We start from the raw sequence: 12396 nt of genomic DNA, 5'->3' as shown, positions 1-12396 counted from the left end.
TAAAAGAAAGAAAGAAAAGAAGTCATTAAAGATGAGTGAAGCTCACACAGGTGCAGTCAGATGTTGGCCACAGGATCTCTGTCTTATGGGGACAGTTCTCTTTATCTGTGCCCTAGACCATCCTGGGTGGGCAAAGGAAGACTTGGAAAAATCCCCACAATCCTTGAGAGCCAGCTCTCCTTTCTCTCACCTGCAGCAACAAACGCAGAAATGCCAGTGGCAGTGGATGCTGTGGTGGTACCAGTAGCCATGACAGTTGCCATGGCGGTGATGACGGTGCAAGTGGGGAGATGCTGACCCAACAAACATCTTTCAAGTTATCCCGGAAGCAGCTGCAGCCATGCCTGGCATCACAGGTGATGGCTCCAATTCCACCCCCCCCATCGGTCTATATCTCTTATAGACCTGATATCCAAGGTGACAGTGGCTATCGTTGCCAAACTGAGGAAGGAACAACAGTCATTCTTTCTCTCCCAGCCAGCTCCAGCTAGCTGTAGAAGACAAACCAAACAAACCATATGAGACAGAAAAACAAACACAAAGGAGTTGGTTCTTAGCTCAGCCGTAGGTGTATTGCCTAGCAAGTACAAAGCCCTGGGTTTGGTTCCCAACGTGAGGCATTGGGACAGCAGGGTGATGACCCACGGCCAGAAGATACTCTTTGGGGATGGCAGGACCATCTCTATTCTGTCATAGAGGGCTCCATTAGAACCTTCATCCCTCACCCTCAAGTCCCTTCTTCCCTAAATATCAATCAAGCTCTTTAGCCTGCAACACTTCCTTGCTGACGGAGCCTCTTTCCTTTGCTGCATGCTGACCACCCAGGATTGCCCCTCACCCAACTTCCTCCCTTCATGGAAGGCGAAGATGTTCTATAATGCCCCACCTGCCCTGTGATGCCCCTCTGGGCAGTCCCTTCCACTGGTCTTCCAGGTATTGTAGGCTTCATGGCTAAGCAGACACTGATCAAAGTCTGGTTTCTGCCCCTCACCAGGTGTAGCTTGGGCAAGCCCCTGGTGCCAGGCTCTCCTGCCCTCATCTGGAAAGAACAAGCTGGGATTGTTGACCTTATCTGTTCTCACAGGTGAGATGTCTTAATACACACATAGGTTCAGCCACCAGGAGTCAGGAGGACCCTGTGACTGGCAACCTCTGCGTCCAGCACAGAGAAAGCCACCTCTTGTGACCGTAAGTCTTCATCTTGGGCCAGGCATGGTGGTTGGTACATGCCCATTATTCCAGCACATGGGAGGGGCACAAGGAAAGGTCACAGTTCAAGGTCATCCTCAGCTACATAGCAAAATCAAGTTCAGTTTGGAGTACAGGACACCTTGTTTCAAAACACACACACACACAGAGCAAGAGAGAGAGAGAGACAGAGAGAGAGACAGAGATGGACAGATACACAGATGATAAAATCTAGCCAAGTAAAACACAACAAAACATTAAAAAAATAAATAAATAAAGGACAGGGCTGGAGAGGTTCAGAATGCTAGCCTCTCTTCAAGAGGACCTGGGTTTAGTTCCCAGCACCCACATGATGACTCACAAATATCTGTAACTCCAGTTTCAGGCTCAAACTCTCTATTCTGGCCTTTGTTGGGACTGCACAAAGGTAGTACACAGACACACATGCAGTCAAAGAAACCATACACATAGAAAACAAACACAAACAAACCAACAAAAACCTCAGAACAGAGAGGCTACCAGCCTCCACCTGCCCCAGGTTCCTCCTGTCTAGACACTGGCGTCTTCTGTGAGTGTCCTGAAAAGCTGGAAGCTTATTCCAAGAAAACCTTACCCTCGCTCGGCACTACTGACATATCAGGCTGATGGTTCTTCAACTCAGAAGGTGTTCCAAGCTCTACAGAGAGCCAGTGTGTCTCCAGGCTCTTCCTGTGGCACACATTGCCTCTGGGGCAGGACTAGCTCCTGGATTTGCCATATCTCCCTGCAGGGAGGCAAAATTGCCCCTCTCTGCAGAGAACCAGTGCCTTTGAGACTAGGGACCCTAGAGGAAAGGTGACAAGTAGAAAAGAAAGTAGCAGAAAAGTAAGTTGTCGGGCTGGAAAGATGGCTCAGAGGTTAAGGCTGCTCTTCCAGAGATCCTGGGTTCAATTCCCAGCAACCACAAGGAGGCTCACAACCATCTGTAATGGGATCTGATGACCTCTTCTGGTGTGTCTGAAGAGAGTGACAGTGTACTCACATACATTAAGTAAGTAAGTAAGTAAATAAATAAATAAATAAATAAATAAATTTAAAAGGGTGTCAGTTACTCCCAAGCCCAGATAGAGCCTGCCTCAGTTTCTTCATCCTGCAGGCTGCCCTGTCTATTCTACAGGCTGCCAGTTCTGAGCCATCAGTCTTCCACCCAACTATGGAGGCTCATTAATCTCCCATTAACTGAGCTAATAGGCAGTTGGTCTCCTTTCCCCTTCTTTCCTGATCCAGCCCTGCCTAAGGGTGTAGGCACTTGTCACAACAGACTGGGAGTCCTGTGTGTCCCTGTTGCCATAGATCCTGCATTCCCCGAGGATCTCCTCACTCTCTCTGCTACCCATTTCCCTCAGGAAACAGCAGCCCTACTTCCAGCCCACCCAGGTGACTCACCTGTATGTTGGGCACTGACCTAGATACTGGGGCTATGGATGTGAGGGGGACAAAAAATATTGTATAAGGGTCTGCATTCTATAGGAGGCCAGATTCTATAGGAGACCCACATCCTATAGGGGTCCACATTCTATAGGAAGCCTGTATTCTATAGGGGGTGTTCACAGTGTAGGAGGCCTTCCAGGGAACCAGTTTTAGGGAGGGGAGGGGGCTTCTCTCTCTCTCCAAGATCTCCAGTGGGACTGGTGTCCAAGTGGATGAACTCTCAAGTGTGGGTTCAAAGCAGATATGGAGGTAATTCCCCCTGAGTCCCACAGCTGAGACCTTTCAATGAAAATGGGAAGGCAGAGCTTCTAGACATAGGAGGTCCACATTCTATAGGGCTCCACATTCTATGGGAGCTCTACATTCTATAGGAGGCTAGATTCTATAGGAGTTTGCATTCTATAGGGGTCCATACTCTATAAGAGGTCTACATTCTATAGAAACTTCACATTCTATAGGAGCTCCACATTCTATAGGAGGCTCACATTCTATAGGAACTCCATATTCTACAGGAGCTCCATATTCTATGGGGGTCTACATTCTATAAGAGCTCCACATTCTATAGGGGTCCATAGTCTATAGAAGGTCTATATTCTGTAGGGGTCCACATTTTAAAGGATTCCACATTCTATAAGAGGATCCACATTCTATAGGAGGTGCACATCCTATAGGAGTCCACATTCTATAGAAGTGAGTCCACATCCTATAGGTATCCACATTCTGTAGGAGTCTGCATTCTGAGCAGGGGTAAATGCAGCTTTGAGACGGAGGCAGCTGCTATACTGGGATGGTACAGGAAAGGAGAGAAGGGACAAATGTCCAATAGGCTGGACATGTGGTGTAAGTCCCAGGGTTCCCTGCCTGTCTTGTCCCTGTCACTGCCTCAGCTTCCCCCCACAGCCTGTCCTACCATCTTACACATCTGAAAGCACTTGGCGGGCCACGTGAGGGCTGCCTCAGTCCCTGCCCTTTCACCTGTTCCTAGGGACAGCTCCACCCAGGGCAGAAAGCGTGACCATGTGTGAGTAAGGGGCGTGGAGCTGGCTGACGCCAGAGACACAGGAGGGTGAGTGTGCACCTCCTCCCAGAGCCCGGACCGGTCCAGCGCTCTGTCCAATCCTTCAAGAGCATGGACAGTGGCTCAGAACCTGCAGGCTACCCAGTACTAGCCCTTTCTTCTGTAGGGGCTGGATCAGGAGGCTGGCCAGGTACTCCACCCAGATCCTTCTCGTGTCCCCAGATCCCACCCCTTTGGTGGAACCCAGGTACCTAGCTCCATGACATAGCTGCGGTCTCCCATTATCAGGGCGCCCCTGTGGGGTGGGGCAGGTCCATTTGCTTAAGGCTTAGTTCAGAGTAGCCCCAGCCCCTGTGACGTCAAATCTGACCCCTTATAAGATGAAGGGTCCCTGGTCCATAGTCCCTGAGCAGCCTCCCAGCTCTGACATGGCTCAGCCGACCAGTGGCCTCTATTCTACTTTTGGCTTCTTCATCTGCCTCCTCTTCTTTCCGGCTTCTTGGGAGGCAGGTAGGTAAAGGGGTCACCGTTATTGAGGGGGAGGGCTTGCAATCTCAGTATTGATTGGTCTGGATGACCACTCACAGAAATGAATGAGGCAAGAGGTATGGGTAGCCATGAAGAGTTGCCCTGTGTATGCAGGTCATACAGGAGAGGAATCTCCATCCTGCTGTTTCTTTTGAGACGTGGTCTGAGGGGCTATACCTGCCCAGAGCTTCAAGCTTGCATATAGTGTGTGGGCTTAGCTCTAGGGAGCAGGAGAAGGAGCTAGCACACACTGGGCATTTACTACGTCAGGAGCTCATTGATTCTCATGGTTCTTAGCTCCCATCATCTCCTTAATATCCCACTGAAGGTCAAGGGTATCTATCTTCCAGTGGAAGAGGTATATTTGGAGAGGTAAAGAGAGCATACCTGAAGTCACACAGCTGAAAGGGGCAAGTTCTGTGGGACAAGGGCACGGGAGGGCTTCAGAAGGCTCTTTGCAGACCTGTCTCCTCCATTTGACTCACTCGCCAATGTTAAGGCAGGAAGGATGCTGCCCGTCAGTGCCAGTAACTAGGGTACAACCCGCTCAGCATCAAACATGGTTCTGGGGGTTTTACCCTTGTGGCAGCTCAACAAGGTGCTGTCCCCATCTGATAGGTTTGATAAGAAAAGTTTGCTGGGCAGTGGTGGCACACACCTTTAATCCCAGCCCTTGGGAGGCAGAGGCAGGTAGATTTCTAAGTTTGAGGCCAGCCTGGTCTACAGAGTGAGTTCCAGGACAGCCAGGGCTACACAAAGAAACCCTGTCTCAAGAAACAACAACAACAAAAAGAAAAAAATAGAAAGAAAGGAAGGAAGAAAGAAAAGAAAAAGAAGGAAGGAAGGAAGGAAAGGAAGGAAGGAAGGAAGGAAGGAAGGAAGGAAGGAAGGAAGGAAGGAAGGAAAGTTTAATATGGCAGATGATGCTAGGGTAGAAGGTGGCATTGCTAAGTTGGTTCACTTCATTAACAGACAGTGCTGAGACAGTGCCAGGGAGCAGAGATGGCAAATGTAGGGGAACTGTGAGGGGGCTGAGGCCTCTACAGGAGGGTCTCCATTGTATAGACAGAAAAGCAGAGTTCCCACATCTCTAAGATGTTAGAGATGGGGCAGGAGGGGAGGGGGTTAATTCTGGAAGCTCTTGGGGCATAACAAGCAGCATATTCTTCCAAGAAGGCTCAGCTAGGGGTAAAACTAGGTGGAGGCTCCTACCCCGAGCTCAGGATCTCGCTGGGGTCCCATGGAATGGCAGGGGCAGGGGTTGAGACTCTTTTGTTGTTGTTGTTTTGTTTTTCGAGACAGGGTTTCTCTGTGTAGCCCTGGCTGTCCTGGAACTCACTTTGTAGACCAGGCTGGCCTCGAACTCAGAAATCCTCCTGCCTCTGCCTCCCAAGTGCTGGGATTAAAGGCGTGCGCCACCACGCCCAGCTGAGACTCTTTCAGTGCCTCTGACAGCCTTTATTTTACAGAGGACTCTGTTGGTATCCCGACCTGAAATCCATGCTCCTCCTACCCAGGGAGCTGAAGCTCCCTGAAGTCTCAGCTTCCCTGTCTCTGAACTTACCTGCTCCTCTTTCCCCGCGTCAGCGGAGGTCTACCTGGTGCCAAGCTGCTGCACAAGCAGAACAGATCTGTAGGGTCGCAGAGGAGAAAGCTCGTGCATTAGAACACAGGAGAAAGCTCGCTATAGTCACCTGGAGATTTTCATCAGGACAGAAGGCAGGATTCGGCAGGAGTAAGGGGCGTGGTCAGGGAGGGCTCTTGGAGCATGGCAGCGGGGAGGGGGGTGGGGGTGGGAGTAGGAGAGGGGCAGAATGCAGGGAGAAGATTCGGGGTTCACAGGTACATCTGAGCGAGTTGGTAACATGTAATGAGGACAAAGTATGGGCTGTGAGCCAGGGCTGGGCATATGTCTGGGTTTAGCAGAGAAAGAAGTCAAGGGAGGGAGAGAAGAGGTCACCCAGGGTGGGTGAAGCCCCTGGAACACTGTTCTGGTGTGGCTCAGCGTCTGTCCATGATACCTGTTTGCCCCCAGAGGCAGGTTGGTGCAGAGGTCCAGAGCCTGCACACAGCATTAAATCCTGCACACAGCATTAAATCGTGCACACAGATTAAATCGTGCACACAGATTAAATCATATACACAGATTAAATCGTGTACCTTGCGACATCACTCGTTAACACAGGAGATGTCACTCCTGGGTCTTTCAACCTTTGGGAGTCACAAGTAAATTTGTTGTTTTTTCTCTTTTCCTTTTTTCCTTAATGTACATAGTGGAAGGCAGTGTGCATTCTAAAGTCTTTTTTCTTCTCTCTCTCTCTCTCTCTCTCTCTCTTTCTCTCTCTCTCTCTCTTTTAAAAGACTGATTTATTTATTGTATGTATGTGAGTTCACTGTCCTGTCGCTGTCTTCAGTCACACCAGAAGAGGGAGTCAGGTCTCATTAAGGATGGTTGTGAGCCACCATGTGGTTGCTGGGAATTGAATTCAGGACCTCTGGAAGAGCAGTCAGTGCTCTTAACTACTGAGCTATGTCTCTAGACCGTCCTCATAGCTTTAGACAGCCCTACTTCTGTGGTTTTTCTCTTCCCTTTTGGGATTTCTATGTCAAACTGGGTCACAAGAGCTGCTTGAGGGCCCTTCCCCCTCCTCAAGAGACCAGGCTGGCCTTGAATCTTGATTTGACTTGATATGCTCTGACACCCCCTCTCCCTTGCTGGGTGTCCCTGAGATTACTTAACCACTCTGAACCTTGTTTCCTTGGGTCTAAAAGTTGGGAGAACAGAAAATAATTCTCACCCTCAAGAGGTTCTTGAGACAAATAGATGAGGCTTTCAGGAAATACTCAGCGAGAGTTACCAGTGCTATTGCTAAGGGCTGGCCACTTTTTCTGCAAGGTTCTAGTTTCATCGATGGAAAAATGCAGGAGACTCACAGCTTCTAAGAGCCTGGTGAGGTGTGGAAGCCCAATCATGAAAGAATGTCTCTAGGAAGAAATCACACGCCTTTAATCCCAGCACTCGGGAGGCAGAAGCAGGTAGATTTCTGAGTTCGAGGCCAGCCTGGTCTACAAAGTGAGTTCCAGGACAGCCAGGGCTATACAGAGAAATCCTGTCTCGAAAAAGAAAGAAAGAAAGAAAGAAAGAAAGAAAGAAAGAAAGAAAGAAAGAAAGAATTCAAGTGCTTGACTTACTGCATTAGCTTTCTGTAACTGTAACCAAGTACCTGTGATTATCGAATTCTGAAGATGAAAGTTTTGTTTGAGGTCATAGTTTTTGATGAGTGTATCCATGACTGTTAGCCCTGGTGCAGCCCATTCAGATAGGAATGTATGGGCGGGCAAAGCCAGTCACCGATTGATTGATCAAGAAAAAGGCAGAGAAAGGAGCTGGCCTCCTAATGGTCCCTTCAAGGGTATGCTCCAGTAACCCAACTTCCACCCACTGAAGGTTCCATCACGGTGCCAAGTTGGGGATTAAGCATTTAACCCCTTTGGGGGCAGTCTAGATCTACTCCGGCACCTGGACAATGGTGCTCCCAACAACTGAGAGGAAACTTCTGTCAAGGGAAGAGGAGAATGGAGTGACAGGGAGCCTTGCCCCTGGCAGCTGAAAACTCAGTTTCCCTCTGGGGCACCGGCTTCTCTATTCTCCTCAAGCCCTTGTCAGATCTTCCCATGGTTCTCTCTAGGCCTGAATACCCAGCCCTGTTCTCATCAGTGGAAAGGTGGGTGGATCTCAGTTTCCCACCACTAGGAATGGGTCCAGATTCTAGGTGCCACCTTGAGCTGACAGTGTTGACAGTTTCAGTTACAAGTCTACTTCCTGGCAACCTCCCAGTTCTCATTCTTCAGGCCAGATTCGGAAACACATCCTCTGTTCCTATCTAGGTGTTTTGTTTTGTTTTTTTTTCTTTCACTGAATTAAGGCCCGTATCTGTCCACTGATAAGGGTGTTTTCCTTCACACCCTGTCCCTAAACAGAACCCCTCCCACAATCCAGCTGCCTGGCTCACCACCGTCAGGACCTGGCAAGGAGAGACCCTTTTCCGTCAAAAGAAATCACCGTCATCTATTCCCAGACATATCTACAAAGAAGGGGACCCAATGGGGTAGACAACACAGGCTGAACTACTGTATTCACCTCCCTCCACTCAGACCAAACTCTGTCACCCACCAGGATGGAAGTTTCCGTCTTTCTCCCTAACCATCTTCTGTCTTCTCCTCTTCTCACAACCTCTCTGCTTGAGTTCTGCTAGGAGTTTGTCTCTGTTTCTCACATCACGTCATGTTTGGGTCAGACCCGGGATATTACAGAAAGACAAACGGCTCTGATATGAATTTAACTCCTCTCAGTTCTTCCAAGCAAAGGGAGTTCTAGTCTATGAATTTATAAACCCTAAAGGAACGTCCAACAACAGAATACCAGTCAACCCCGGCTCTGAAAAACTTCTAGTTGGATAAGGGGCGGGAGTGGGGGTTGGGGGGAAGAAGTCACTAGTAACAGGCACACAAGCAGCTGAAAGGTGATTGGAAGGTGAGCGTAAAGATGGTTTTGATTGACAGTGCATCAGCCAATGGGAGGACCGTAGTAGTCTAAGTACTGCCCACAGGAGATTGTAACGACCAATGAGAGATGACACTAGGTCTTCTCGTCTTAGAACCAGGAAAGATGCCAGAACGCTGAGAGGAAATCTGAGGAATGCACGTGGAAAGGAGAGGGGTATACATTTTTCCCCGCTGAAAGTACAGTTCAAGCAAAAGTTCGGCATCTAAAGGGGAGGATGGGGTTGAGCAGTGTGATATTCTAATGAGCCTTCCTGAGGCGACAGCTGTGCATCCAGGGATGCCTAGTACAGAGGCAGGCAAGAAATTAGGGAAGTTCCTTATCTCTCTCTCTCTCTCTCTCTCTCTCTCTCTCTCTCTCTCTCTCTCTCTCTCTCCACAGGTGCTAACACATTTCAAGAACTTCAAAAGACTGGCGAACCTCCAAAATTCGATCACTTACTCCCTCTTACTCAGGGTCTTACTCATAGAGCCTCTTCTGACCAAAAAACCTCAAGGCAACATCCTCCAGACCTCCCTGAGGCTACAGCAACCCAGAAGGCCAAAAACCAGTGCAACACCACTCGCCTTGTCAAACCAGTGCACACACCTCTAGACAACGCCAAAGCCGCAGACTATGGAAACACCACTGTCCGTCATGAAATGCCTCCGGCTTCAGAGAAGGATCTCAGCAGTCAAGGAAAACACCTAATGGCCAGGAATGAGCGCTCGGCTGACGACCCCAGATCCACTACCTCAGAGAACGGGTCAGATGGAAAACGTTTGACCTCAGCACCCAGGAGAAACACAAGCTGTATGCCTTCAACAAGGCGAACCAGCTTAACGACGAAATCAGGTATGAGAGCGAGTCCCATGGGGGCCAGTGCCAGCTTAAGGACCACCTCACAGAAGCCCACAACTTTCCATGTCTCAGAGCTCATTAGACAAAGTTCTTCCCCAGTGTATGCCACAGAAACCCCAAGGACCTCATACAACACCCTAAAGACCCTAACAACATCAGGACCTGAACATCACACAATTCCGTTTGCCTCAGACAAGTCTGTCCAGATAACTACAGAACACATTAAAGAGGCCACATCAGCTAGCGAGATCACAAGAACCCAATCAACATTCACCAAGTATGAAGGAAAGACCAGCCCAGCTAGTGAGAGTAGCTCGCAAGCCCAGGTGCTTCCCATAAAACATCATACCACATCGGCCAGTGAAAATACGATACCGGTCTCAGCAAAGTCCACACCATCTACCGAGAAAGCTACAAAACCCACAGCGAGTCCCACCGTATTCCAGAGGAAAACCATAGTAGCCACTAAGACTGTAAGAGCCACAAGAACCTCTGAGAGAACACCAGTATTCTTGGAGACCACACAACCAGCCAAAGCCACAGAAGACAAGTCATCTACTGTCCCTTCTCATGTCCATAAAACGGAGACCATGCACCAAGGGACAGTTGGCTCTTTGACATCCAGAACGAACCTGGGACTCAGCACTTCAGAAGCTCACTACCCCCAGCAGAGCACCCACAGCTTGCCTGGAGGCCTCCATGCTGCTGGGGAAACAGGGGAGAATAATTCATTCCCTGTGTGGGCTATAGTTATTGTGATCCTTATGGCTGTGATTATCCTGCTGGTTTTCATTGGCCTGATCCTTTTGGTAAGGGCAGTGGGACTGGGGGTGGGGGGGCGGCAGGGAGACACAAGAGATGGGGATTGACGAATGATTAGAAGTTAGAGAGAATAATGAGCTGCAGTGGAATATGGGTCTGAGAGAGAAATCTGGGGATTTGGTAATAGTTTTGGGAGTGAAGGCGGGGATACCAAGACAAGGGGACCAGGGCAGAAGTGGGTTGTAGGTGAAATCTAGGACTCTGTATTTGACCCAGGTTTGGAATATGGACCAAAGCTTGGATAGAATCTCGGGGAAGGAGAAGGACAATGGCACAGAATTACGGAGAAAAGCCCTGAGGGTGGTTGAGGGAATTGGACTGCTGGCAATGGTCTTACTCCTCTGTCTGTCACCTCAGGTCTCCTGTGCATCACGAGCACGCCATGTACTGACCCAGAACTCAGAGGAGCCCGAGCCCCAGCCTGAAGACAAAGGGAGCCGCAATTCCTACCCAGTTTACCTGATGGAGCAGCAGAATTTGAATCTAAACCAGATCCCTTCCCCACCATGACCGCGAGACCTGCATCCCCAGACCTTCCAGGCTTAGCCCCTTTCCTGGAAGATGCATTAGATTCCGAATTCATGAACTCAGAAAGGGCAGCAAAAACTAACAGACAAAAGCTGTAGCCCCCATCGGCCATGCTCCTAACTGACTAGCTGAGGAACAAGGCGGTAAGGGCAACAGACGAACATTTGGAGGAGAGAGAAGAAAGAATAACTCAAGTACTCTCCATAGAAAGTGATGTAAGAATAGCATTGATGGACAGCAGGGGCGGGACCAGTACAGGAAAGGGCGTGGCTTGGTGAGGCATCAGCACCTCCACATTCCAAAGACTAGTAGGACCCTGGGTCCCAGGAGGAGTGAAGACAGGTGCTCAGGTTTAAAAACTGATTTATAGTAATTATGTCCACCCCTACCTAAGATGCACACACTTCTGAATTCTTGAGATACCAGATATGTTTAAATTGTTTTTAGTTTTTAAAAAGGGCCCCAAAATAAAGGAAGATTGAACTATTTTCTTCTCTACTCTCTCTTCTGCCTGGAGAGAGAGAGAGAGAGAGAGAGAGAGAGAGAGAGAGAGAGAGAGAGAGAGAGAGAGAGAGAGAGAGAGAGGGAGAGAACCCCTACCCTGCAAAAGGTTACAAATTCCTCCACCCCACGCATAGCTCTTCCCTTTTCCTCGTGAGTCTCTTGGTTTTTCTGGATGTCTGTGGTGGGTTTTCTGTCCGTGGGTGGGTACACACGGGGGTTTATGTTTGCCTGCAGTCTCATCCACTAAGCCTCATCCCCAGCCTTCCCCGGTGGTGCATCTTCTCAGCACTTGGCATTTCTCCATCTTTACCGAAAGCGCGTGCTGGCTTCAACTTGCGGGAGTCACCGTCGTCACTCAGCCCACATCCCCTCTCCTCGCTCTCCACCATGTTCTGACTTTCCTTCTCACAGGCGGTTCATCTATGTGTGCTTGGAAGATTTTCTTTCCAATTTAACCCGTTTCTTTACCTGGTGCGCAAGACGAGGAGCGGGGAGGAAGTGGATAGAGGACAGGCGCCCTCTGCTGGGCTTCTGTAATAAAGCATGATGTATTTCTAAAGTGTGGACTGTGTGGATTCTCAGAGAACTAACTCAGGTCCCTGGCTCTGTGGTTTTATGGGTAACCTTGGACAGAAAAGGTTGGAGGACAGGACTAAGGAGTTCTTTGAAGGGCCAGAGAGAGCGGAGACAGAAATTCTATTCTTTCTAAAAGGTTTCTGGGTTTAGGCAAAAGCTCAGGTCAGTTCACTGTGGATTTATTTGCATGGGGCCAAAATGAGGAGGGTGGGGAATTCGGACTTGATAAGAAAGCTCTGTGTGTGTGTGTGTGTGTGTGTGTGTGTGTGTGTGTGTGTGTGTGTGTGTGTGTGTGTCCTTGCCCGCCTGCACATATGCAATTACCCTCAGAGGCCAGTAGAGGGTGACAGATTCTTCT

General features: G+C 49.3%; 1 protein-coding gene across 2 annotated transcripts; it reads left to right on the top strand.

Annotated features, from left to right (window-relative positions):
• The first annotated feature begins 4077 nt into the window (after nucleotides 1-4077).
• Nucleotides 4078-12018, top strand: Mucl3 (mucin like 3). 2 transcript variants are annotated; one of them, NM_001033366.3, is made up of 3 exons: nucleotides 4078-4186; nucleotides 9150-10417; nucleotides 10788-12018. In NM_001033366.3, the coding sequence occupies exons 1-3, from the start codon at nucleotides 4105-4107 to the stop codon at nucleotides 10938-10940; spliced, it is 1503 nt and encodes a 500-aa protein (NP_001028538.1). In that variant the 5' UTR covers nucleotides 4078-4104; the 3' UTR covers nucleotides 10941-12018. The 2 variants fall into 2 exon arrangements, with proteins under 2 accessions (NP_001028538.1, XP_006524399.1); XM_006524336.3 differs by lacking the exon at nucleotides 4078-4186 and adding an exon at nucleotides 8816-8924 and having other exon boundaries at nucleotides 10788-11415.
• Nucleotides 12019-12396: the final 378 nt, after the last annotated feature.

This window comes from Mus musculus, chromosome 17, assembly GCF_000001635.26.
Source record: "Mus musculus strain C57BL/6J chromosome 17, GRCm38.p6 C57BL/6J".
Classification (NCBI taxonomy): domain Eukaryota; kingdom Metazoa; phylum Chordata; class Mammalia; order Rodentia; family Muridae; genus Mus; species Mus musculus.
The sequence above is the reverse complement of the archived record's forward strand: the minus strand, read 5'-3'. Positions and strand labels throughout refer to the sequence as shown.